A 27,812-nucleotide genomic window follows, 5' to 3' on the forward strand; every position below is an offset into this window, starting at 1 on the left:
CCTGCCAATGCAGGAGACATGGGTTCGATCCCTGGTCCGGGAAGATCCCACATGCCACGGAGCAACAAAGCCTGTGCGCCACAACTACTGAGCCTGTGCTCTAGAGCCCGTGAGCCACAACTACTGAGCCCACATGCCACAACTACTGAAGCCCACACGCCTAGAGCCCGTGCTCCGCAACAAGAGAAGCCACCGCAATGAGAAGCCCACGCACCGCAATGAAGAATAGCCCCCACTCGCCGCAACTAAAGAAAGCCCGCGTGCAGCAACAAAGACCCAACGCAGCCAAAAATAAGTAAATAAATTTTAAAAAATAATAAAAAAATAAAATACATATATATACACACATATATATAATTAAATTAAAAGTAAACTAAAAAATAAAATAAATGAAATGTCAGATACAGGATCTAAGGGAGAGAGAAAATATTCCCCACCAGAAAACAGAAAAGTCAGGTGGGAAAGAGTTCTGGAAGAGGGAAAAGGGTCATAGGGTCATTCACCTTCACAGGGTGAAATGAATAACTACCCTCCATGCTACCTTAGGACTGGACATAGTTTAAAGAAGATAACATGATTTAAAACTGAGTGTTACAGACACAGAGCAGAGTTTGTTGTAGAGGCAAACAAACTACGCAACAGAAGCAGTGCACCATCATTTAAAACAATTTGATTCATCCTGTTTTATTTTTATGGCTGCCTGATAAGAAGTGAACATTTTCCTGTTTTCCTACAGGACAAGACTCACAATCAGGTTCTGGGGTGCCTTTCTGAAGCTCTTTTATTTAGTTAGTTTTCTGCTAAGATGCTGGGTAACTTCACAGTATGCCCCAGAAGCTTTTCAATGACAGAATGATTCTGCATGAGAGACTCTGCCCAGACACACAAACAACAAGGCCTCTCCCAGGCCGTTTGGAATTTTAAGGCTTTTTTGGTGTTGAAGTTTTAAACTACAGCAATGATAAGGGCAAACCAAATGATGTTTAAAGTTTCTGTTCATCTAGAGGATTACAAATAGGAGGATTTAACTATTATGCCTAAAGCAGATCTTCAGGGATGTAACTCCCAAATTCTTTTTCTTCTCTCATTTCCTATTAGAAGGTAAAATGATATTGGTGAAATTATTTTCAACTATTCTCAGTGGTCAAACCACAAGAACTCTTTTCCAGTTCACTTAAAATTCTATAAATTCTATAGCTATTAATATGTAAACACCAATCTCTGAAGCTTCCCTGCTCCAGAAAGAAACACATAGATTCCTAAACTAGATTTGGTGATGCCTATGTAATTAATTAGTTTATTTAAAAAGTATTTCTTCTGTATCCTTTACACACCAACCACTGAGTTAGGTGCAGGCTGTTATAATACCTTGTGAACAAGTAATAGTTACAAGTCACAAGTCACTACTTATAGTAATGGGATATGTTCTTTGCAAGGTGAGAGCAAGAGGAGAAAAGGAGAGATTCAAGATTTAATGGTTCACAGAATTAAATGGACAGAACAAAGGAAGGTACAAAATAAAGGGTTCTGCAAGAAATCTAGACCCTTCAGGAAAATTAGAGGGGGCTACACTTCAGAATTACTGCTGCATGTTCCTAGCAGAGATTGGGCAATAAACAGGAAATGGCAGGCACAGACTCTGTGCCCTGAATTTTCAGGAGCGCCCTTTCCTCCCCCCAATGGTAGGATGCAAACATGGGACTTCAGCAAAGAACAGGGGACGGATTTTACCTGCTCATGGTGCCCAGAGGTGGCTGCCGCTTGCTGTGAGAGGAATCAAGAGCAGAGATTTCGAAGGGGCAGGCAGAAGGCCCGTGCTGGCTCCAAATGGACAGGACTCGGCCCACCGAGTAGGGCAGAGAACAGAAGACCTTGTCTGCTATGGAGGTGGGAGACCGTAACCCCTTCAGACCCTGGGTAAACTGGGTCAGGAAGAGCCTCTGCATGGTGGGCATGTGGCTAGAGCAGCTCCGTTTTTTGGTCCAGATTCGGTAACATCCTGGGGAACAAAGTGCTAGGAGTGTGTGAAGGCCAAGGACGGAGCAGCCCGCTCTGGTCTGGACTATGGTGGTGGCTCCATGGTCTTGGAGAGGAACTGGAGGCTGCAGTGGAGGCTGGGCGCCTGCTTGACAGTACAGGCCAGGGTCTTCCCTGAACATGGCCACCCCAGGGCAGTCGTGGGCCAAGAAGAAAGAGAAGGTCCACTTGGGAGGTGAAGATGGGCACCGGCGGGCCTCTCCTAAGGCGAGCCTCGCGGGTGCACAGTGCTCGGGAAAAGTCCTTGGGGACTCGGTCCCGCACTCGGAGCCCGACTTCACGTGAAAGGATACTGGGAAGATTTCGGAACCAAACAACAGGGATGGCATCTTGTCGCTCAAATCTATGAAGCTCATTTTGATGGCTTCGAGCGAATAAAGCGTCAAGGGTTTACTGTTAGGCCTCCTGTCCCAATCACTATGTGCCAACCATGGATTCAGCTGTGTTGTGCTGTAGGAAAACCCATCCAGGAGCCTTTTGTATCTGAGCCGCTTGTAGCTTTTAGCCACTGGAAGAAGGTCAGAGGAACACCGCCGATACCGCAGCTTCTGGGTCTTCGTGGCTGGGGCCAGTCTGGAGGCAAGGATGGACAGCTTGCTGAATAAGGCTGATTCTTTGGTAGGCTTCCGAACATTCAGGCTACGCGAGGGCTGGCCTGGAGTGGCCTTCTGCTTTGGTACGTGGCTAACAAGGCTCCTGGCAGGGGCTGTTTCAGGTTCCAGTTGCGTGGGTGCAGACACAGTATGTGAACTGAGAAATCTGTATGCGTTTGTGGGGATGGTTTCAGAGGAGCTCTTTAAAAATGTAGAATTTCTGATTTTACTTATTTTCCTCCCCATGTTGACTAGCTCCTGGCAGGAAACTTTCTTACACGTTCGGTGGGGCTGCTTCTTTAAGGGAAGCACTCCTTTCTGATGTGAAGTGTTCCCAAAGGCACCGTGTAGTTCATCACGCCCAGCGGAGTTGGGGTCTTGTGCTTTCCGGGGGACATCATGGAGGCAAGGGCCTGCGCAGGACTCAATGTCCTTTTTTGATGGGCGACACAAGCTTTCCTCCTTTGGGTCTTTCAGCTTCTGAAACCCTGCAGCAGTGTCGCCGCCTGTGGCTAGCTTTGCTAGGGTGATATTTTTCACCACGGTGGGCTCAGCTTTGCAATCCTTAGGTTGGCTCTTACTTTGCGCCTCATCTGACAACATATTAGATGATGTGCATCGTTCCAAAGCTGCATGTGCTTCTTTTTGATGCATCTGTTCCTCTTCCTTGTAGTCCGAAACCTTCTGGCTCTGTTGGTCCTCAGCAACACGCAGCACCCTCGGGGGTTTAAGATGGGTCTGAGACACCTGGCTCATGTTATCACCATGAACACCTTCTCTGACAGTCATCTCTTCGGACTCCTCCACAGCAGGAAACTGACCCCGTGGTCCCCTCTGGTGTTCTGTAGTTTCTTCTCTTTTCACTTCGGCTTCTGTTTCCATCGTCAAAGGCGAACTTTCCACAATGAGGTCTGTGCCGCTTTCTTTGCTAGGATTACTCTTATCCCTTGGTGCTCTTCCTTTCATCTCAGGCAGGACCATGCAGTCCTTTACATTCTCACAGGGCATTTCACCATCTTTTGGTTTAAAAAGGTTTTTCAGGTCAGTTTCCTCACTATTCATAATTGTTTCTGATTTTTCTTGAGACAACGGATACAAAGGAATTATCTCAGTGGATTTCAGGCTTCCCGGGGGAACAGAGTTCTCATCTTGGTGTCCAGAAGATGTCAGTTCTTCTGAGGAAATTCCAATGGCATTTCCCTTGTCGTGCTCAGAATTTATTTCTAGTCTTGATCCTTCAATCATTCCTTGTGTTTCTCTCAGAGATGCTTCTTTAGCTTGCTGTTCAAGATGAATATAATTTAAAGACACATTTATTCTCTCCAATACTCTTACATTTGGTTTATGATCTGCCACAGACCCTGTCTCAGGGGCACAAGAGTCTGGACACACTTCCATTTCACAGTCTTTTAACAATCTGCATACTTTCTCTTCACGTGATTTTTTAATTTCGAGAGAGTCTGCTGTCGAGGAAGCAGCATCTTGGGAATCTGAATCCTGGTCCATCCTTCCCATAAATGCAGCAATAGGCTCTCCTCTTTGTGACAGCACACTCCTTGAGGTTTCCTTTAACACTGGCCCATCCTGCCTTGCACCCCCATCAAGAGTACTAGACGCCCTTATGTCCAGAACGCCTTCTGTGTCCTTAACACTACAGCCTGTGGAGACCATGTCTGCCATACCGTCTATGGGCTCCTCACAACCAGAAATCCTTTCAAAGGCCCCTTTCTTCAGGCTTCCACCAGACGATGAGCTGTTATTGCCTGAACCAACTGGCAGATCCTTCAGGCTATGGCTCACCTCTCCATTAGGTATTGCGACCACCTCTCTCTGGTCGCTGCCTAGTGTCTCCTTAGCTGGGTTATCTTCACTTCTGCATTCATTGGATCTGTTTGGGTTACTCTGGCAGCCGAGGGCTTCATCTGCCTTCTGCTCAGGAGTTTCAGCTGCTTGGTTCATGTTTTTAACACCGGGGAACATAACAGTAGGAAACTGGTCCAACAATTTTTCAGGACTTGGAATGTTTGCAGGTTGGTTTAATTCCTGTGCGGCACAATCACAGATGTTATGTTTACAAAACACAGTCTCTTTGGGTGTGTCCTGTTCTTCTTCTTCTAGCCCTTCCTCGCTGGGATGGATGTGACAGGTGGAGTGGATGGTCCTGTTTGGAGCTTCACTATTTAACATGCCTGCCGTCATTTCGTTTCTGATCTTACCTCCTGGAAGCCTGCCTTCAGTTTCTCCCCCATCTGGCTCGCTTTCCGCCGATGTACAACTCACTTTATGGATGCAACTTTCCACGGAGGCTTCTCTCCCTTGGGGGCGGTGATCGCTGTGCTGAAATGCATTTTCATACTTGGTTATCAGACAGTTCTCAACTCCCAGGATGGTTTCGCTGGGCTCCAGGGCAGCATGGGCAGAACACGCGCTCTCCTCTGGGACGTTTTTTCTTACACAAGGGCAGCTAGAGAGATCCCGAGATTGAATGCTTTGACATTCCATGGCAGAGACCTCTTGAGGCAAGCCTGCTGCTTCTTTCTGATTTGAGAGAAGTCTGGAATGCAGACCTTCTGCTCCTGAATCAGCTGTTTCAGTTTTTCTTTCTAGGCTTTCTGATTTGCTGTTTAAGGTGGGATTGTTTGAAGAGGCACCACAGGTTCTGTCACCTGGTGGAGAGATGTCTTTCATTTTTGTCTTTACAGGAACAGTCTGGGTACCAGCAGTGACATCTGCTCCATCCTCTGACGGAGGGTGCTGGCTCTGTCGGGAGCCCACGCTCGCTGCTACAGGCATCTCTTTGTCAGTTGGCAACTTCGCATGGTTTTGAGAATTAAGGGACACTTGATTTAAAACACATTCACTTCCTATTTTGTTTACAACTAGTTCGTTGGCATAAGGAAGTTCATTCACCTCCCATGCAGCGCTCTGTTTCTCTAAATGGGGACCATCGTCCTGGGAGTTCTGTACAGCTATTTCTGACTCAGGTCTGTCATCAAATTCTAGGGCTGGCAGTAACGGAGCAATGTCTTTCTTGGGTTTCAACACCTCATTTATAGAACTTATCTGGTCCTCTGGCATTAAACTCACAGGGGATTTTCTTTCAATCAGAAATCCATCATGTGATGCTTCATTTAACTGGGTGCTGCCTTCCAGATTTCTCTGGGTGCTGACTAAGGAGTCAGAGTCTTTACTGTAAATCTTTTCCCTTAACATACCAGGCTCTATAGTGGTTGTCTGTTCTGGCTCTTCAATCTGCATCGAGAAGGAAAAGTGGTTCTCTTCAGAGTGTGCGCCTGGATAGCTTATATTAGCAAAAGTTCCTCTATGGTCCTCATGATTTGCCAAGTTATCTTGAATGTCTAAAGTGATTTTTAAATCATTTTTTTTAAACATTATTTCCGTGGCTTCAGTAAAAGAATTGGGCATTAAAGAACTAGAGCAGTCTGTACGGATACTGCCGTGAGGGCAGTAGTGATCGTGGATATTTTCTTTGGGGAAGTCAACAGCCTCTTTTTTTCTAGAATAGTGACCACTAGCATCCTCTTCTGCTTGCCTGGCATTAACAAGAAACAGTTCCTCTCTTTCACTCCTGGGGTTCAAAGGCTGTTCATTTTCTTCTCTAGAAGCCAAGTTCTTGCTTTGATCGTCCCCATCAAAACAGGAACTGTCTGTCTTTTTAGCAGATCCCTTTGGCAAGCTATCACCATCAAAACCACACTTTTCTGAGGATGTTGTTCTGGATTCTGGACCAGACAAACATGATGTGAAATGTGAAACTTCAGAATTTTCTTCTAAGGGTTCTACAATAACCACCTTTCTCATGGCTTTGGGACTACCACGTGCAGAACTGTGTCTCTCACTATGGTGGCCAGGAACCTGTTGGCGATTGTCATCTGCTTCACAGACAAGTTTTAATGTACACAACTCTTCCTTTCCATCGTCCACTTTGGAAATGGCACTCTTCCCTGGTAATAATGACAACCAAGGAGGACAGGTTTTTAGTTCTTCACATTCTTTTTCTTTAGTTGCTTCTATTAATCCAGGGTCCACAGAGTTTAAAGGCTCTAGGGAAACTAATGTGCTAGTCTCTGAAACCTCACCACTGGTCGTGATTTTGTCTATTTCTGGGTATCCGCTGCACCCAGCTGAGAGACCTTTACTTACATGGCCATTCTCATGTCCTTCATTATTATCCGTCTTAGTCCCACTGACCTTCATACCTTGTACTTCCTCAGTAGATTTTAGCAGAGTTTCAGCTGTAATTTGTACATTTCCTTCTGCACAAGAGAAAGAAATCCAAATCAATATGTAATCATTAAAAGAAACAAACCATTTGCTATATCATCATAAATTTAATCATGCACCAAACGGCAGCAACAAAAAAGACCCAACTCACAAAGAGAATTGCAAAGTTAGTGTTACAATACCATTGGCCTGTTCTTCTCTGCAAAATATGACAGAGGGCCAAAAGAGTACCTGGAAGAAAGAGGTTACTCTGAACAAATGCCTTTCTTTAAATGTTACTTACTTAAATGCACTTACCTAGCTGGACAAATGAATATAATGGGGAGACATATGCCTAATTCAGATCTTAGGAAGCTTCCATCCTAAAGCATTAATAAAGTAGACTCACAATAAAATAGCTTATATTACTAAATGCCCATCTTCTTAACACTTGAGTAAACAATAGATAAAATTATCTCTTTGACAAAGAACAGTTATACATAAAACCTATGTAAAAGAGATTACTCTTTAAGTTGAATATTAGTCTTGAACCCAATTACCTGCAACGCTTGCCTCCCTACAGGACTGGTCATTAGTTGGTAATTATTGAAGGTAAGTGATAGGTACACAGCGGTTTAATACATTCTCCTTTCCACTGCTGAATAAATGTGAAATTTTCCGTTACAAAATGTTAAAAAACAAACAAAAAACCTTTCTAAGCAGAATATAAACACATTCATAAAGAAGGAGTTTACTGCACAGAGTTTCTCTGAAATTCTAGGCACACAATGTAATATAAAGAAGTTCCCCAAACGTGCTAATCTACAAAAGATTTTTCATCCTTCTCTCTTTACAGAAAACAAACCCGAAGCTATTCACATTAATGTAAATGTAAATGTGTATATGCATGTACGTATACATGCATGTACATAACAGGACACCTGCATTAAGCAGATAAAGCAAAATGCAAATCCATCTACAAATCTAATTCCCACTAGAACATAAGCTCCACGAGGTGAAAGATCAAGTTTGTTTTAGTCTCTCCACCTCCCTACTGTCTAGCATAATACCTGGTATGTAATAGCACTCAATAAATATTTGTGAAGTTAATAAATGACTACAGTTGGGTGACATCAGCAAATGCTATTAATAATGTCTTCCTAGGGCTTCCCTGGCCATTTCTTAACTAGTTCTGAGAGCAGCAATTTTGAGAGAAAGAGCAGTGACTCTGAAGGCAAGCCAGCTGGGCTCTGTGATGTCACCCACCTCTCTGAGTCTCCTTTGTAAAAAGAGGGTAAGTATACTTACCTCAGTGTTACTCTGAGGATTAAATTAAATGATACATATAAAATACCACCTGGGGGCTTCCCTGGTAGCGCAGTGGTTGAGAGTCCGCCTGCCGATGCAGGGGACATGGGTTCGTGCCCCGGTCCGGGAAGATCCCACATGCCACGGAGCAGCTGGGCCCATGAGCCATGGCCGCTGAGCCTGCGTGTCCGGAGCCTGTGCTCCGCAACGGGAGAGGCCACACAGTGAGAGGCCGCGTCCCGCCAAACAAACAAACAAACAAACCACCTGGTACAGTGCCTGCCATATAAAGGAGAAGTGTTTTTCCTTTGTTCTGCTCTCTCTGATTCTTATTTTACTGAATCTGAGAATAGCTTAAATGATAACCTTAATAACTAGGCTAGGACACAGCATTTAGAAATACTCAGAGTCACCAAATACTAGATACATAAATGTGTGCTGCATTCCGTAAGTGTGCAAAGCTACCAATCACTGACAAAAGGCAGCCTTGAAATCCTAATGGTCCACTGAGTATTTATCTTTGAAACTGACCCACTTTCCATATCATAGCAGACAATTCTAACCTATTCATGAATTTCTAAGCAAAATACTCCAAATGGTTTTACTATGTCTCTCTGCTGGACGCAGCAGCATTCATGAAACCGGTCATGTATATTCTGGCCTCTCCCTCACTCCTCTCACCACACTAGTCCTATCCCTCACTATATCTACTCAGGAAAACACTAAAACTCTTCATCCAACCCCAAACCATTTACTGTGCAAGGCACTTAAGGCAAGATTCACGCTTAGAGCCCCCACCTGCTGGAAGACCGCCTGTTTTCCACACGTCCAGTCTTAGTGGGGAGGCCGGGGAGCAGCTACTTCCCAGGTGGTGAGCAGAGGAGCAGGTGGGGAAGAGGGGTTGTGGACAGCACGAAAGCAAAATGATACTCTGCCTACTCTTTTGGCTTGTTTTTAATCACATTTATTGTGAAATCACAAAGAACTTTAAAGGAGCCTTTAAGAAAGTTTTCTATTTATTAGTAAGTTTTCAAAAGGCCATGGAACACTGACCTGGGTACTCATCTGTAATGTGGGAGAAAAAGAGTATCCACATCACAGGACTTGTAAAGATTAGATGAGTCGGTGACCTGTCCGTTACTTCTGACAGGTAAAACTGTCAGAAGTGCCAGACGGAGTCCACGCTTAGTGAGTGCGAACCACTCCCCTGGAACTTCACTCCCTTGCACAACATCTCTATCAAAGCCTCTGTAAGGCTGTTTCTCAATTATGTGTCTCATTTATCAGCTCCATGAGACTGGAGGTATGTGAGGGCAGAAACTGGATCTTAATGATCGCTGTGTACTCAGTACCCAACCGTGATCCTGGAGACTGGCAGGTACATACAGATGTTAGCAGAAAGAAGAATTAAATGAGGGAAGGTGTTAGAAGTATTAGGTACACTGGAGGGTGAAATGTGTATTCTGTGAGGTATGTGCCCACTTAAGAAGCACAGGAGTTTCATGACCTCAGCTGAAGATCCTGGATTTGTAGTTCTATGATAACTGCTTAATGGTGCTTGTGTTCTCAGAAACTGACAAACATCCTAAAACTGGTATGAAAATGCAACGGACACGTAACAGCCAAAACAATCTTGAAGAACAAAACTGGAAGACTCATAATTCCTGCTTTAAAAACTTACTACAGGGCTTCCCTGGTGGCGCAGTGGTTGAGAGTCTGCCTGCCGATGCAGGGGACACGGGTTCGTGCCCTGGTCCGGGAAGATCCCACATGCCGTGGAGCGGCTGGGCCTGTGAGCCATGGCTGCTGAGCCTGCGCATCTGGAGCCTGTGCTCCGCAGCGGGAGAGGCCATAACAGTGAGAGGTCCGCGTACCGCAAAAAAAAAAAAAAAAAAAACCGACTTACTACAAAGCTACAATAATCAAGTCCGTGTGGCCCTGGCGCTGGGGAGACATAAAGATCAATGCAGCAGAACCCCGGGTCCAGAAACAAACTCTAACATTTATAGTCAGTTAACTGATTTCTGACAAAGGGACCAAAAAGAATACCTTTCCAACAAATGGTCCTGGAAAAAGTGGATATCCACATGCAAAAGAATAAATTTGAACCCTAGCTCACATCACACGAAATAATCAACTCAAAGTTGATCATAAACTTAAATGTAAGAGCTGAAACTATAATAAACTCTTACAAGCAAAACACAAGAGTAAATCTTCATGACTTTGTGTTAATGATTTCTTTCTTTCTTTTTTAAAAATTTATTTATTTATTTATATTTTTGGCTGCCTTGGGTCTTTGTTGCTGCATGTGGGCTTTTCTCTAGTCATGGCGATTCACGGGCTTCTCATTGGGTGGCTTCTCTTGTTGCAGAGCGTGGGCTCTAGGCGCACAGGCTTCAGTAGTTGTGGCACTCGGGCTCAGTAGTTGTGGCTCAAGGGCTCTAGAGCACAGGCTCAGTAGTTGTGGTGCATGGGTTTAGCTGCTCCGCAGCATGTGGGATCTTCCCAGACCAGGGCTCGAACCCGTGTCCCCTGCATTGGTAGGCAGATTCTCAACCACCGTGCCACCAGGGAAGTCCCAGGTAATGATTTCTTAGCTAAGAAACCAAAAGCACAAGTGATTAAAAAAAGGAAGACTGATAAGCTGGACTCCATCAAAACTAAAAACTTTTTATACTTGAAACTAAAATAATATTGTAAATCAACTAGACCTCAATTTTTTAAAAAAAAAGTTAAATTAATCAATTTAAAAAATTTTAAAACTTTTGTGCTTTTTAAACATTTTTTTTTAATTAAAAAAAAATTTTTGGCCGTGCCATGTGGCATGTGGGATCTTAATTCCCCGACCAAGGATTGAACCCACACCCCCTGCAGTGGAACTGAAATCTTAACCACTGGATCGCCAGGGAAGTCCCAAAACTTTTGTGCTTCTAAGGACAACATCAAGAAGCAAAAAGACAAACCACTGGTGGGGAGAAAATATTTGCAAATCAACCATCTGATAAGGGATTTGTACTTAATATATATAAAGAAGTCTTACAACTAAACAATAAAAAGACAAAAAGTCTAATTTAAAAATAGGCAGAGGGAGCAGAGCTCCCCATTTCTCAAGTGTTGTCTGTACATAGTGACTTCCTTCCAAAGAGCTGACAGTATGGAAAGGGGGAGGGGGAGTAACCTTACAAACACCACTTCACGTTTATAGTAAGTACCCTTGATATGTGATGAAAGTGGCACTTTACCTGTGGGAGTTTCCTCTCCCAAACCCATAAATAACCCTAGTCTTAATGAGAAAAACATCCGACAAACCCCAATGGAGAGGCATTCTACAATACACTCGACCAGCATTCTTCAAAACTCTCAGCATCACCCAAAATAAGAAAGTGTGAGAAACCATCATAGCCAAGAGGAGCCTAAGGGGTTAAGAGGACTAAATGTGAGGTGGGATCCTAGATGGGACCCTAGAACAGAAAGAGGACATTAGGGAAAAAGTAAGGGAATCAGAATAAACTATGAACTGTATAACAACACTGGTTCATGAGCTGTAACAAATATACAATACTGATACGTTAACAATAGGGGAAACGGGGGGGGGGGCGTGGGAGGGCGTGGGGTGGGGAGGGGAGTGAAGGTTGGGATGGAAACCCTCTGTGTCATCTGCTCAATTTCTCTGTAAATCCTACACTGCTTTACAAATAAAATTATTAGTTTTTTAAAAAAGAAAAACAAAAGGGAAAAGGACTTGAATAAGCATTTTCCCAAAGACATATGAACGGTAATAGGCACACAAGAAGATGCTCAACATCATTAGTCATAAGAGCAATGAAGATCAAAACCACAATGAGATGTCAATTCACACCCATTAAAATGGCTATTATTCAAAAGAAAACAAAAGATAACTGTTGGGGGCTTCCCTGGTGGCACAGTGGTTAAAGAATCCGGTTGCCAATGCAGGGGACACAGGTTCAAGCCCTAGCCTGGAAAGATCCCACATGCTGCAGAGCAGCTAAGCCCATGCACCACAACTACTGAGCCCGCATGCCACAACTACTGAAGCCCATGAGCCTGGAGCCTGTGCTCCGCAACAAGAGAAGCCACTGCAATGAGAAGCCCGCACATCACACGGAATAGTAGCCCCCGCTCGCCACAACTAGAGAAAGCCCGCGTGCAGTAACCAAGACCCGATGCAGCCAAAAATAAATAAAATATAACTGATAAAGGATGTGGAGAAATTGGAACATTTTGGGAATTCCCTGGTGGTCCAGTGGTTAGGACTCGGCACTTTCACTGCTGGGGTCCGGGTTCGATCCCTAGTCAGGGAACTAAGATCCTGCAAGTTGCAGGATGCAGCCAAAACAAAACAAAACCAAAAAGACCATATGTTGTAAGGTCTCATTTATACAGTGTCCAGAACAGGCATATCTACAGAGACACAAGTAGATTAGTGACTGGAGGAGGCTGGGGGTATGTGGGGATGGGGAATGACTGCTAACAGGTACAAGGTTTCCTTGGGAAGTGATAAAAATTAAATTATTGAAGTATACACTTTAAATGGGTGAAAATTATTGTCTATAAATTATATCTCCATGAAATTGTTTTTTCAAAAAGTGCTCATACTCCAATTATAATAAAAGTTACATCAGAAAACTCAGACACCTTTTTGGTGTTATCTCCAAATGACCCTACTTCAGGACAGACATGCTGGAGGTTGACAAAGATTCAATAGCATTTCCATGACAACATTTTCCTGGATCAAAATTTAAGTGGCTAGACATGGAAACTAAATATGACGTAAGTTTTGGTTTATCCTGCATCTTGTCCTTGGAAAGATGTGTAATGGGTTAGCAATGTTGAAATGCCTTATAAAAGGAAGCTCTCTGGTGGAGGTTCACAAAGGCTGCCTACTGGTGGTAGGATTGCGGCAGAGAGCCCTATAAGTTCCGTCACCTCCTATGCTTGTACTGCCCACTGGACACCTGGCTTTCTGAATTCCAGATAAGTCAACAAACAATGAGATAGCATTCAACTCCTCACCTGGAACTCTTATATATTGCTGGTGGGAATAAAAAAGGGTACAAGCACCCCGGAAAACAGTTTGGTAATTTCTTGTAAAATTAAACACATACTTCCCAAATGACCCAGGAGTCCCAAGCCTAGGTATTTGCCCAGGTGAAATGACAACTCAAGTTCACACAAAAACTTGTACAAGGGACTTCCCTGGTGGTCCAGTGGGTAAGACTCCATGCTCCCAGTGCAGGGGGCCCGGCCAGGGAACTAGATCCTGCATGCATGCTGCAACTAAGAAGTCTGCATGTCACAACTAAGACCCAGCGCAGCCAAAATAAACTATAAATAAATAAATAAATGAAAGTAAATTAAAAAAAAAAAAAAACTTGTATGAAAGTGTTTACCGCAGCATTATGCATAATTACCAAAACTGGAAACAACTCAAATTTCCCTCGAATGAGAAGCAGATAAATCGTGATACAACTAGACGACAGGATACCTTTCAGATGTAAGAAGCAATGAGCTACGATACACACAGCACTGTGGATTAATTGTAAATGCACTACACTAAATGAACAAAGTCAGGCTCACAGACCTCCCCCGCATGATTACGTGTATAGGGCATTCTAGAAAAGTCAAAACGATAGGGAAATAACATGGATAAGTGGTTGCCAAGGGCTGGGGGTGGCAAGGACCGACTATGAAAGGGGCCTGCAAGAGACTGCTGCATGATGGAAATGTTCTATTTCTTGATTGTGCTGGTACAGTTGTGATTACACAATTGTATGTATTTTTCAAAACTCACAGAACCATATACACACCCAAAACAAGGGTGAATTTCAGTATATGTAAGTTATACCTTAATTTTTTTTTAAATGAAAAACTAGTTCCCCAAATGTCTACACCTCCTCGTTGTAGCCTATTAAATGGGTGTGGTACTGGCTGATTTTTCAACTTTCCACTCCCCAAAATGTAAATTATAGGAGCATAATGACATAAACAGGGAATACAAAACATGAGATAGTAATTCCAAACTATACAAACAGATCAGTAAACTCCAAGAATCTGAATGCATATACCACCTAAGGGCTTTATTGATAGGTTCATTCCATCTCCTTAAAATGCTTAATTTATTCACATAATAGAAATAGAGGCTATGAAAAGATTGTTTCAACTTTAGTTATTCTAAATAATTTAAACTATCTAGTTCCAAAAATTATATAAGGTAGCTTTTCCCTCCTTGATGCTTTCACCTCTGCATCAAAGTTTACTTCCTCAACACTCTTCCAATTTCTGGTGACCCTACTATTTCAGAGGATTCCCACATAAGCCTTAACGGAGACTGTTACTATGGGAACTAAGTCTCACAGTAATTAGTGGGAACTAATATTTGTATTTTTCCTGGAGCCCATTCCATCTTTCTTACGCAACCTTCCCAATCAAGCCCAGTTACAAGGAAAAAAGAATTGATAACATTAGTTTTATAAAATATTGAACAGAAAATTATGGTGAAACAGCCAGGTTAACACTCAGAACAGCAGGGAGGGAGAGGCACAGTCAGAGGGCCTGATGGGACATTCTTCCCTTGTGAAATGGCCTCTTGACTAACACCCAGCACTGGTCCCCATGCCCGCTTCTCTCGGATCTGCCTTACGGCAATCAAGAAATAGGGAATGATATGCAAAATAGCATTCTACAAATTAAAGACTCCTTTTGGTTAACACAAAGGTCCTTTTTATTAAAGAGTCAATCGTGTTCTCATTTTACTTCACTGAACCACAGCAGACAGAACGACTGTAAAGAGCCTCAAAAGCCTGGAATCCCATGTGAACCTGGGAGTGTGCTGTGAACGGGACATTTATAGAGAGAAGGAAAAACAACACAGAGAAGGGAGCTGTAAGAGGGTCACTTACTAGACAGCTCAGTACGGGGGACCCAAATTCACCCCTCAGCAAATTTATAAATTATTACAGAACACTGACCTCAGAGGTGCCCCCATTTCAGAATAAGCAAAACTTAGTATAAACAAAACTATGTATAGCAATTTGCACAGTGCTCAACGGTACAAACGCTCACAACAAAGGTAGCAAGGATCCATTAGATTTCCATCAGGAAAACTTAAAATATCTAACATGTCTAAAACTAGGAGCTACAATCCACGGCAGAGTGAAAATTTTGGCCGCTGGGGCCCCTGTAGAGACAGTACAACCAGATTTCCAAGAAACATCATTTACTTCTCAATTCTGTAGTAAATGGTAAGTTAGTAAATGTTTGACCTTGACCTTGGCAAAGCAAGCTGAAATGCTGGTCACAAGACAGTAGAGCATGTGCATCTGTTTAACTCAAATCCCTGGTGGCAGCTGCACGGCCTGCTCGCACTCCCAGGGCTCAATTCCTGCGGAGACCTGCCTGCTTAGAACCCTCCTTTCTGCCTGGCCATGCCTGCCTGGGACACTGGACAGCCGAGCTGGTTCCCGCAAGTGTAACACAGGGCCAACTTGCAAGGTTCTCGGGGGCTGCATGGAAGAACGTCTCACAGTCGGGCACTAGGCCATCGCTGCTAAAAGTCAGGCAGAGCTGCCATTTCCAGGCTCCCCCACATCAACCTGAGAACCTTCCCTATGGCTTGGGAGGAAAACAATTTCATTTTACCAATTTAAGTCACTAAAGAAGAATGGCATTAGGACAGGAAGAAAAGTGCCACAGAGCAGTTTATCTAAGAACACTTTTCAGAAGAGCTCAACTTACCCAGGTCCAGTGGGGACCAGCTTTTTAGGTGGAGAGTACCCAGGTAAGTCTGAGAATGCAGATTTCGTCATAGAAAATAACTCTGGTTCTCTTGTTTAAAAGGTCCATTCAGTGGTTAAATGAAAGTAGTTAAATGTAGTTCATAACATACACAGTGAATTTTGTGATAAGATGTGGGTGAAAATAAACCAACACACCTACGACTCAGTATACCAGTACTGGAGCCCCACTAAAAAGATCCAGGTGGGGGCTTCCCTGGTGGCGCAATGGTTGAGAGTCCGCCTGCCGATGCAGGGGACACGGGTTCGTGCCCCGGTCCGGGAAGATCCCACATGCCGCGGAGCGGCCGGGCCTGTGAGCCATGGCCACTGATCCTGGGTGTCCGGAGCCTGTGCTCCGCAACGGGAGAGGCCCGCGTACCGCCAAAAAAGAAAAAAAAAGATCCAGGCGGGTACAGGTGATGGCACTAAACTGCATCCCTAGTAAAGCCCTGAGACTGGGTGAGACATGCACAAAGCGACATTTCTCATCTTCAGAACTTTACTCTCTACTGGACAGCCAAGGCTTTGAGCCACAGAGAGAATCTCCAGCAGCAGGAAGCAGGGTGATAAACTGGGACAAGCGTCCTTTCTCATAGGGATGGTCTGTGCTTCCTTTTCTGTCCAGGCTGCCAAGAAGCAGAGTCAAATCTGACGTTGTATCACAGTAACAAAATGTTCACACAAACATATTTGCTGAATTTTTTTTTTGCAGTTTTGATTATTCTACATTGTTAACCTTAATTATAAAATAGATACACAGAGTCCTCGCTAAAGTTGCCTAAGATTATTTTCAGCCTGGGGCAGTGGGAGAAGAATCTTGGCTCAGCACTCTTCTGGGCCTCGGCTTCTTCCTCAATCAAATCAATCAATCAATCAATCAATCAAATTAAAGGCAGTATCTCAGATGCCCATATTCAACAATGGTTTTGAGGAGTAAACGAGGTAACGGAAGTGAGAAACTGTTCTGCAAACTCTCATGGTGACCGGGAGTGGACACGCCGTCCACGAGAACAGAGCAGGATGCCCTACACAGCCAGCGGTGGTTCCTCCCCGTCCACATGAACCCTTCCACACAGCAGTGCAGCTTTATAAAGTCAAATGAAAGATTTCACACCAGCATTAAGGTTCAACGCACAGTCAATGGGGACTCATTATAGAAAAAGTGGGAAGCAAACTTTTGTCACAAATGAGGCATCGCTCTATCATACCAGGGGCCTCCGAGTACGTCCGTGGGCAATGATATCAAGAGCTGCTACAGTGAAGTCCATCTGGCAAGGCAGGGACCTAAAATCCTCACGTTCCCAGTGTGAACTAAAATTGTGTGTTTAATAATGGAAGAAGGAAAAGATGTGAGAGAAATAAATACCTTTGTTCCTCAGACCATCTTCAGGGAGGTCCGTGCATAGATGTTCTTTGCTTGCCTGCATCAGGAGGTCCTCCTGCGGTAAGAAAATCCAGCCGTCAGGGAGGATCCAGAGACACCCGAGCTCACCAATGCCAATGATTCTCTGAGAGTCTTCTTTCCAACTCCTGGAAATTTGCTAGCAGTCACAAGGACTGGGAACTGAAGCAAACCTCAAATTCAAATTAATATAATCAATAAAACTTCCACTTCTCTAGAATTTGAGCTTGAAAAGCCAAGTCTCCCAAGGTCTGGACAATAACAGAGGTTGAGAATGCTGGGCTGCAGATCCAAACAAAACCCTGTAAGTATCCTCCGAATCAAGAAACACACTGATGCAATGTGATCTTAATTAAGTGAAAATCTGAATGGAAACTATCAGGAAGTTGAATGTAACTCAGTCCCTAACCATTCTCAGCATCACATACTCATTTTTTTCTCAAACTTCCTGGAAGGGCTATTTTTCCTTTTCATCCCTGTTCACTGGAGGAGGGTATAAGGAGGAACACCATCAATGACAACCTACAGAGGGACTTCAGGAAAATGGGAAGGGGCAGCAGCAGCAGCGCATGTGTGGCATGGGGCCCCGTGAGGAAAGGGTCCGACCAGGCTGACCAGCTGGAGACACTGACAGACCAATGATGGCTGCTCACATCAAAGTTTCCTTCTGGGTCACCTTTTTCTCTGTCCGAAGATTTTTTTTTTCACATGGATTTAACTGGTAAGTAAAAGATTCTGACACAGCACTCACTTAAACTGACAGATGGTAAAATCACTGCTACAATGCTTGATAACTTTTACAGCACTTAAAAAAAAAATCACTGCCCACATTCTCCACCAAAAAAAATCCCCCCCCAAAAACCCCAAAACAAAAACAACAACAAGGCTTCCCTGGTGGCACAGTGGTTGAGAGTCCGCCTGCCGATGCAGGGGACACGGGTTCGTGCCCCGGTCCGGGAAGATCCCACATGCCACGGAGCGGCTGGGCCCGTGAGCCATGGCCGCTGAGCCTGCGCGGCCGGAGCCTGTGCTCCGCAACGGGAGAGGCCACGGCAGTGAGAGGCCCGCATACCAAAAAAAAAAAAAAAAAAAAAAAACAACAAACAAGGAAAACCATTTCATTTCTAAGCAAAGTTCTGTGGTGGAAACAGAAGATCAAAGTGATGGCAAATACAGGAGGACACAGGAGGAAATAAAGCATCATCACTGGAAGTGAGAGAAGAGGCCTGGCGTGGAGTGTCATGTACAAAGCTGGACTGTTCCTTCACTTTCTATTGCAACTTCAGCGTGGAATGCTTTTGCACAGCATGAACTTAAAACAACCATCTCCCACAGAACTTACGTGTTACCACGTTTGGCCAAAAGAGTATAAATTCTAGCGTGATGCCAGGTCCAATTTATTTGTAAATGGGGAGAAGAAAAGCTCTTACTTACTGTAGAAGGAATGATGGAATTAGAAAATCAGCATTTGGCAACCATCACAGTGATAATTATCTCAAGAATCATCAATGGATGTTAAAACTAGTTGCTAAAAGTTTGAATGAGAAACAGAAATATTACATAGTTTCAAAATATCTCCCCACGAGATACTTAATAATTATGAAGGGGAAAATAGTACCTTCACAGTGGAGAAGCCTGGCAGACCCCACCTGAACCAGGTGATGGCAGTTCCCCTGCCCAGGAATGAGGCACCTCAATGCCAGGCGCTTGCTGAGAGGATGCACAGGAAGAACCACATCACTTCTGTGGGGTTCCTGCCCCCCAAATGCACAACCAGGATCTAATCATGAGGAAACATCAGACAAACCCAAACTGAGGAAAATTCTACAAAATAAATGGCCTGTACTCTTTCACGTGCCAAGGTCATGAGCTGAGAAAATGTTACACATTAAATGAGACTAAACAAACATGACAACTGAATGCCACAAATGATCCTGGACTTTTCCTAGACCAAGAAAGCATTTTCTTTTCTTTTGCTACAAAAGACTTCAGTGGGACAATTGGCCAAATGTACTCTGATCAGTGTTAATTTCTTGATTTTGATTAGGGTACTGTGGTCACCTGACAGAATGCCGTTGTTTGCTAGGAAATACACAGTCAAGTATTTAGGCATCACGTCTGCAACTATACGCTCAAATTATTCAGAAGGGAAAAAAAGCAAATGTGGTAAGATGTTAACATGTGAGGAATACACGTGAAGGGTAATGGGAATTCTTCACACTACTTTTGCAACTTTTCTGTAAGTCTCAAATTATTTCAAAATAAGAGGTTAAGAAAACATCATTATTTGTAGTTACCTTTGATCCTTTCTCCAAAATACTACCCTCCACACTTCCAGTTCTCAGACTGAATGTCTGAAGTGTTAGATTAGATGCTATTTAGAGTATTTCTTCAGGTTAATACTTTATGGGAAAGGCCGGGTGCTGGAGCAAAAGCCAAGGGGTGAGGAGTCAGATGCAGCTCCGTTCCAGCCGCAGGACTCCCACCTGCTAGCTTTGCTGCACAGAGTGCATGCTTACACGTGGTTTTATAAATGGGGACCACAGACACCTCGCAAGATGCCCCGTCAGGACGGGTGCTCCATGAGCAGAAGCTCTCACCATCCAGTAGACCTTAGACCTTAGATCTCACTTTCCTGTGAGAAAAGCCAATAGGACTGTCACCAACAGAGCCCAGTGTCATCTGGAGTGACCACCGTAAGCTCTTCTGGGCCTAAAAGAGACTGCAGTGAGAGCTGACCTGCCAGCAGCATACAGGTCCCCTCAGATTCCCATGGACTCTGGTGAGCTCATATGATGAACCCTAAGGGCTCCGGCTCCTGGAGGGACTGCTGGGATTTTAGTCTGGCCCCACCTGCTGCTCTAAGGAGGTGTCTTAGCTGGAGCCTGCACACACCCTGGTGGAGTGCCTACCTGACTGCTTCAAGCCATCTCCCCCCCGCCCCGCCACCGTCTCCCTGCTTAGCCACGACTCCTAACAGTGAAAGGGAGCAGCAGAAGCCAGGAGTGACAGACTCCTCTCTCCCCCTGCCTTGCTGACTTCTCCTGAAAGGTTCTGAGTTATGAAAAACAAGTTCCCCTCACAGAGGGCTGTGGACCCTACAAAGTTTTAAATCTAGATATGATCAGGAATTGACAGGGTTGAAAAACAGTGTGAGGCTGAGTTCAGATGTGAGGGACCCCCAACCACCAGCACCACGGCAGTGGGTGATCTTCAGATCAGGTGGGAGCTCAACCAGCCTTGGGTTCCAAACGCAGATGAAGGAACAGAACAGACCACTTGCGAGCAATGGCCGTGTAGCGTAAGCATCCTGTGTGCAACTAACTCCCTCCATCCCCTCGAGCCAACCGACCATGTAAGAAACACTTGAAGAAATTTGTCAGACACAATGTCCTTTTCCTACAATATTTTATCAGCTAAGTGTTCTAAGTTTCAGGATTCCTAGAGGTCAAGTCCTAAACACTTCTCTCTACCATCTAGATTTTACTAAATCTTGACATCTGATCGTTAATATCCTAACATTCCTTGCAAAATCTGTTTCCAAGATAAAAGTTCATGTGGATGCCTCTTGCAAAATCAAATGAGATAACTGCAGTAGTTTGTAGCATTATATAAACTATATAAAATACGAAATGCCACGTAATAGTGCAATTTGTCAAACTGACAGCAAATTCTCTGCCTCAGCCTGGCACAGCCAACATGTCATCCTCTTGCCCACTGCTTGGAATCAAAACCAACTTAAAATACTTCTCCAAAGTTTAGGCAGATTTTAGGAGGGTCTTGAAAACCATTCTTACTGTTCGTCTATAATCTTATTTCCCATTAAAAGCTGACTGTGGGGCTTCCCTGGTGGCGCAGTGGTTGAGAATCTGCCTGCCAATGCAGGGGACACGGGTTTGAGCCCTGGTCTGGGAAGATCCCACATGCCGTGGAGCAACTAGGCCCGTGAGCCACAACTACTGAGCCTGCGCGTCTGGAGCTTGTGCTCCGCAACAGGAGAGGCTGCGACAGTGAGAGGCCCGCACACCGCGATGAAGAGTGGCCCCCGCTCGCCGCAACTAGAGAAAGCCCTCGCACAGAAACGAAGACCCAATACAGCCAAAAATAAATAAATAAAATTAAATAAAATAATAATAATTTAAAAAAAGCTGGCTGTTTATCCTGGAAAAGACGCAATACTGATTCATTCCTATGAGGCTAGTATTGAGCCAGAAAAAAAACCCCACAAATATCTTTAGGAGGGAAATGAACATGCACCAGGTCCTTCAGCTTTTATAAGCAGGGTAGTTATAAGCTCCTCAGGGCCTGAGGTACACCTGAGCCATGAGCCCTGGTTGTAAGCAGATCTCGCTGACCCCCTCCAAGACTGAGCTTCCTAAGCTGGAGCAGTGGTGGTCCCAGCTTCAGGTGGGACTGCCGACACACTGAACACACAATAGGGCCCCAACACAGAGCAAATGAGATACCTCCTATTTCCTGGCACTTGTGGGAACAGCAGTGATCGTGTTCACAGTGAAGAACACTGAAAATAAACAAGATGTTGGATCTCTAGATGGACCTTTCAGTTTCTTACGCTTGCACATCTAGGAAGGAAGAGCTGTAGGACAGTAACTTTAAATCTTTACTGAGCCTAAAAAGGAATTTTCCTCCATGTATCTCAATTCAGAGAAACTTTAAATGAGGCACCAATCACGTTAGCTGGGTAAGGCATTTAGTAACAGTCCGCCACAAGGATTTATCTAAGAGAACTGCTAAACTAATGAGGAGAAAGTTCCACCTTAAGTCCCAGCAGTATGTGAATGGTGCTTTGGGCACTTGTTTGTCACACACTTTTAACAATATGAGCTGAGAACCACGGCAAACCATCACTGTGGGGACCATGGTACCCTGGCAGACCGGGAGAACACCTTATGGCCACCAACTGTACTACTGAGAGTGTGAAGTTCAGATTTTTTCACCTTTAAATCACTGAAAATCAGTTATTTCCAACAAGATTTCCTTTTAAGCAAACAGCAAGCTGCTTCACACTATTGCAAATTTCCCTTAGGATCAGAGACGCTTAGGGTGATGAGGAAGGAAGCTTAATGGGCATTTAGCATAACAGCCTTTCCCTTAAGTAAAGTCACATAAATTGCACAAGATTGGGTCTTTTCTGAACATGCCATTAAATAAGAAGTTTCTCCAATAGCATAACATGCCTCGGGTGATCAACAGCCATTGTGCTTCCTGACTTGATGTCTCCTGTCCATATGCTTTCAAATATCTGTCAAAAGATGCATACTGAGTCTTCATATGTTTCCGCTAACAGACAATTCAGAACTTTTTCTGTGTCTGTGTTGAGCACAAATGATGTATCTTGAAGCCAAAGCTTTTACAACACGTTCACCCCGGCAGATCTACCCCTGTGTACAGCTTACATCTAAGCACCAAGAAAAACAAACAAAGCATGGTATAAAGAGTTTTCACAGATACAAGGATGTAACGTTCAGCACAGGGAATGTAACCAATATTTTGTAATAACCTTAAATGAAGTATAACCTATAAAAATGTCAAAAATCACTACATTGGGCAATTCCCTGATGACCTAGTGGTTAGATTCCAGGCTTTTGCTGCCATGGCCTGGGTTCAATCCCTGGTCAGGGAACTGAGATTCCACAAACTGCGCAGCCAAGAAAACAAAAACGAAATCACTACGTTGTACACCAGAAACTAATATAACGTTGTAAACCAACTATACTTCAGTTAAAAAAAAGAAAAAGAAAGTTGGTTGTTCAAATCAGGAAAAAAAAGTTTTCAATGTCAAATCACCTGTGTGGGATGTCGCATACCCATCTTTCCACTTTATTCTTAAATAAGACCAGTCTTTTCCGTATCCTGGTCCGTAACCTCTGTGTGCACCGTAGTTCTTGACCTTCCTCCTGTGAGTGCAGAGGTCACAGCTGAACGGTTCTTTCACCACTCAGCGTGGCTCCTGCAGCTGTCCCTTCCACGCATCTGTTCCCAGACTCTTTCCCCTTCTTGTTTTTGCCTTTCTTCTCCCCTCCCGATAACAGAACATCCCAGATCAAAGGACAAAAGTACCAGTTACAGGTCCTTATAACTTTTTGACACAATCATAAGGCAGGAAAGAATGATTTTTTTGCTGGTTTAACTTTTCATGATTGAAATATTTCATGGCTGGAATATTTATTTTAACTTTTTAAGTGGATCTTTATTTTTTTATTTTTTATTAAATTTTTAAAAAAATATTTTGGCTGCACCACACAGCATGCAGGATCTTAGTTCCCCAACCAGGGATTGAACCCTTGCCCCCTGCAGTGGAAGCGCAGAGTCTTAACCACTGGATCATCAGGGAAGCCCCACGTGGATCTTTAAAGAAAACGTCAAGTACAGTCACAAAAGGACAAAGACTGTATGACTGCACTTGTATGAGGTCCCTAGAGCAGACAAATTCATAGAAAGGTGGCGAACGGGGGTTACCAGGGGCTGGGGGAGAGCATATGGGGAGTTATTGTTTAATGGGGACAGAGTTCCAATTTGGGAATATAAAAAGAGTTCTGGAGATGGATGGTGGTGATGGTTACACAACAATGTGAATGTACTTAATGTCACTGAAGCGTTACAAATAATAAAAATGGTAAATGTTATATGTATTTTACCACAGTAAAAAAAGCCAAAAAAAAAAAGTTAAGACCAACATTTAAAAATAAGTTGCTTCATAAAATAACATGTACTTTGTTTTTCTTTTACAACAACAACCAAAAAAAACACAGAAAAACACAAACACAACTAATAATGACCTTGAGAGGTTAAGTGAGTGAATGAAATGAATATTTAACAAAAACAGTTTAGGCTTCATCAGGGCCCAAGGTACAAAAAAGCGTAAACTTCTAATTCTAAATATTGGTGCTGTTCTTCTCCATGAACTGGGAAATTCACCAAGCAGACTTAACTTCATTAAATTCATTTAATTCATGCAATCCACGCCGGAAAGTGTAGGTGGCCGTCCTTCACAACCACAGCAAGTTCTTATTCCTGGAGCCGAGCTCTGTTGAAGTCAGTACCCTTCCGCCTTGACTGATTTTGGTTCAGAGGGAACAGAGAAGAGTGGGTTAAGTGATAACCTCTGAGTACTTTTCCCCAAACTGGAGCCAGTGCACGATTGTGGGCCTCTTTGTTGGTTTGAGACGAACAACAGCTGAAGGAAAAAGCTTTGTGGAATGCTGCTAAAGGCAAATCAACTATTAGAACAAAATCACAGAATGTCAGCATGGAAAAGAACACCTCTGAGGTTGCTTGTCTGAGTTAGAATCCCCTTTGCTATATTCCTGACAAACAGTCACTGAGCCTCTTCATAAATAGGACTTCCCCGAGTAACCTAAGCCATGTCTAGACTGGTCTAGCTGTTAAAAAGCACCTCTCATACTGAGTTAAATTCTGTCTCCCTCTATCAAGAAGAGGTTTTTGTTTTGTTTTTTAATTGTTATAATATTTTTAAAGTTTTTAAACATTTGATTTAGAAATATCTTTTACATACACCAAAAACTTGCAAATATTGATCAAAAAAATTTCTTGTATAGTCTTCATCCAGCTTTCCCTAATGTTAACATCTTAAATAACCACAGTATAGTTATTAACACTAATAAAATACTAACTAGTCTTAAGACCTTATTCAAATCTTGTTAATGGCTCCATAACACCCTTTTTCGGGACCAGGATCCAATCCAGGCTCCCAGAATGCATTTAGTCATCATGCCTCCTCAGTCTCCTTTCAACTGAGAGGGTTCCATACGTATTCATCTTTCATAACTTTTGGAAAGAAAGTCCCTTGGTTTGGGTTTCTCAGATGTTTCCTCATGATTAGATCCTGGTTGTGCATCCGGGGGGCAGGAACCCCACAGAAGTGACATGGTTCTTCTCTGGCTCATCCCTCCTGTGTGTACACATGTGTGTGTTTTATACAAATGAGCATACACTTGTACACTTGCTTATTTCCCCTTCTTTCATGCATGAAAGGGAGGATACTGTAGAAAGTCCTTCACAGTTTGCTCTTTTCACTTAGTATATCCTCCTTTGCAGAAGAGTTAACAGCAGCAGGCCTAACTGTTATTCTAAGAAAGGCATGCTTACAAGGGTAGCCTTGGCTAGCATCTGGGAACTTAGATTGCAGGAGAGTCTCCACTATTTCCTAAATGATCAGAGTGGCTCATGACACCTATGCAACAATGTGATTCATAGGGAACCCCTGCTTTCCTCCTGTGACGTCTGGGATTTTGGTATGTGCCAGCCAGAGGATGCCCATGTGACCAGCCTGAACTCTAACAAGCTTCCATGGTAGACATTTCACGTGTATGAGCAGAATTTGTTCCCAGAGGAAGTGAAGTGTGTGTGACTACACTCGGAGAGGAGTCCTGGGAGCCTGTGCGTGATTTCCTCTAGACATTGCCCCCATGCCCCTCTTCCCTTTGCTGATTGTTTTATGTCCTTACACTGTAATTAATCTTAGCTGTGAATATGACCATGTGCAGTGTCCTGTGAATTCCAGAGAATCACCAAACACAGAAGCGGTCTAGGGGACACCTGTACCTGTACATGGAGATCTTCATTCTTTATTACAGTTGCACAGGGCTCCAGGGAAGGATGTTTATATACCATAGTTTATTCAACCTGTCTCCTATATGTGGGCATTTAGGTTGCTTCCAACATTTTGCAATAATAAACTACGCTTCAAACAATACCCTTGTGTATACATATTTTTATGCTGTGGGAGGTGTATCTTCAGGGTAGATACTCTCTAGAAATGAGAGTTCTGGGTCAACAGGTCAGGGCATAGTTTTGTTAAGTGTAGCCCAATTCCTCTTCTGCAAGGTTGTATCAGTATGCGTTCCCACCAGCCATGTGTGAGAACAGCCCTTTTCCTCACAGCCTTGCCGACCAGGTGTGTTGTCCTAATTCTTCATGTTCACCAATCTGATAGGTTTCATAAAAGTAGTATCATGGGTTGTTTAAATTTGCATCTCTAATTATGAGTGAGGTTGGCCATCTTCATGTGTTTAAACACAATACACACACACAAACACACATGCACGCAGTGACTTATCTACTCAAGTGTCTCCTCCATTTTTCTATTGGGTTTTTTCATTCCCCAATTTAAGAGGTCTTTATACATTAGAGATATAAGCCCATTATCCATGATATACGTTGCAAATATGTCCTACCAATGTGTCAGTTGTCTTTTGACTATGTTTGTGGTGTTTTTGCCATCTAGCAAGAGTTAACCTGGGGTCCAAAGATGTCTGGAGTCTGCAGACCTGCCGGGATGGCATGTCTGCTTTTCTGAGAGGCCTGCAGCATTCATCCAGATTTCCAATGGTGCTGTGACCTAAGAATGTCAGGAGCTGCCACCGTCCCACCCGTCTTCCCCTGAGCTTAACTGTGCCCAACAGAACTGCTCTGCTCAACCCTCCAAAGTTGCAAAGGCTTCTCTCATTCCTCCTGATTTTTCAGGAAGACCCAGCAACTCGGCTTCCAATGGGGTATTTTCACGTTGTGTCCTTAGTGTGAATTCTTATCCATGAATACATTCCTCCCACATGACCCCAGGCTCAATGTGAAAAGGAAGGGACAGGCTCTGCTTTGGCCAGGAACCCCAACACTATCTCGTTCCTTGCTTCCCCTCTGCTCCCCACCCCATCCTCCCTGTATCTTGAGCTCATCTGAATGCTGGGGCGGGTAGGGGAGAGAGAACCATGAGGATGATACTCTAGGTACAGGCGAACCAGCACACAAGCACACAACCACCACCTCTGTCCAGGCAACACATTTTGTTAATGTATATTAAGAGCAAACTGGCTTTTCTTGGCAGCTACAGAGTCAATTCTAATTAACCAGTTAAAACGCGTAGGGCTTCTGTTTTTCACTTCTGTTTTCCACTTGTGTGTAGTTCCCTTTATGAAAACCAAGTACAAAATCTTGCATTTATATCTATTAAATTTCATTTTGCTTTACACAATTCAAAATAGAATTTACCTCTGGTGGAGTTAAAAGGGAGAAAGGGAATGGTTTAGAAAAGGAATAGGGAGACAGTAATCTTCTAGTTCTCGAGTTGGGTGGTACGTATATATGTATGTATATACACGCACTAATATAAGTATGCTGTGTTCATTTATATACTCATAATTTCATTTTATATCAAATTCTACACGAAGAAAACTTTCCATCTTGTTAGATGCAGCCCACCATAGCAAGGAGTAAGGAACTTTGGGTCTGTTACCTTGCTCATTTAACTATATTTTTAAGGATAGGGCATCACAGCATAAAATCTGATATTTTTTTCAACTGTTACTTCACGCTTTATCTATTCTTAATTATGGTTAATATACGCAGCCTACTAATGACAGTCAATTGCCCTGCAACCTGTGTAAAGAAATGATGTATTTTTATCAGGTGGGG

At 43.6% G+C, this 27,812-nt stretch overlaps 1 protein-coding gene across 4 annotated transcripts in view; it reads right to left on the reverse strand.

Annotated features, from left to right (window-relative positions):
* The window catches only part of PRR14L (proline rich 14 like), a 56,837-nt gene that overhangs the window by 20,067 nt on the left and 8,958 nt on the right, over positions 1–27,812 (reverse strand). For all 4 annotated transcript variants that reach the window (XM_082667784.1, XM_082667785.1, XM_082667787.1 and 1 more), the window contains 2 exons: positions 17,325–17,397; positions 1,732–6,907 (listed from right to left, as the gene is read on the reverse strand). In XM_082667784.1, the coding sequence (XP_082523910.1) occupies positions 1,732–6,907; positions 17,325–17,397 (5,249 nt within the window). The remainder of the gene's footprint in view (positions 1–1,731; positions 6,908–17,324; positions 17,398–27,812) is intronic.

Source organism: Grampus griseus, assembly GCF_964374135.1.
Source record: "Grampus griseus genome assembly, chromosome: 12".
NCBI lineage: Eukaryota > Metazoa > Chordata > Mammalia > Artiodactyla > Delphinidae > Grampus > Grampus griseus.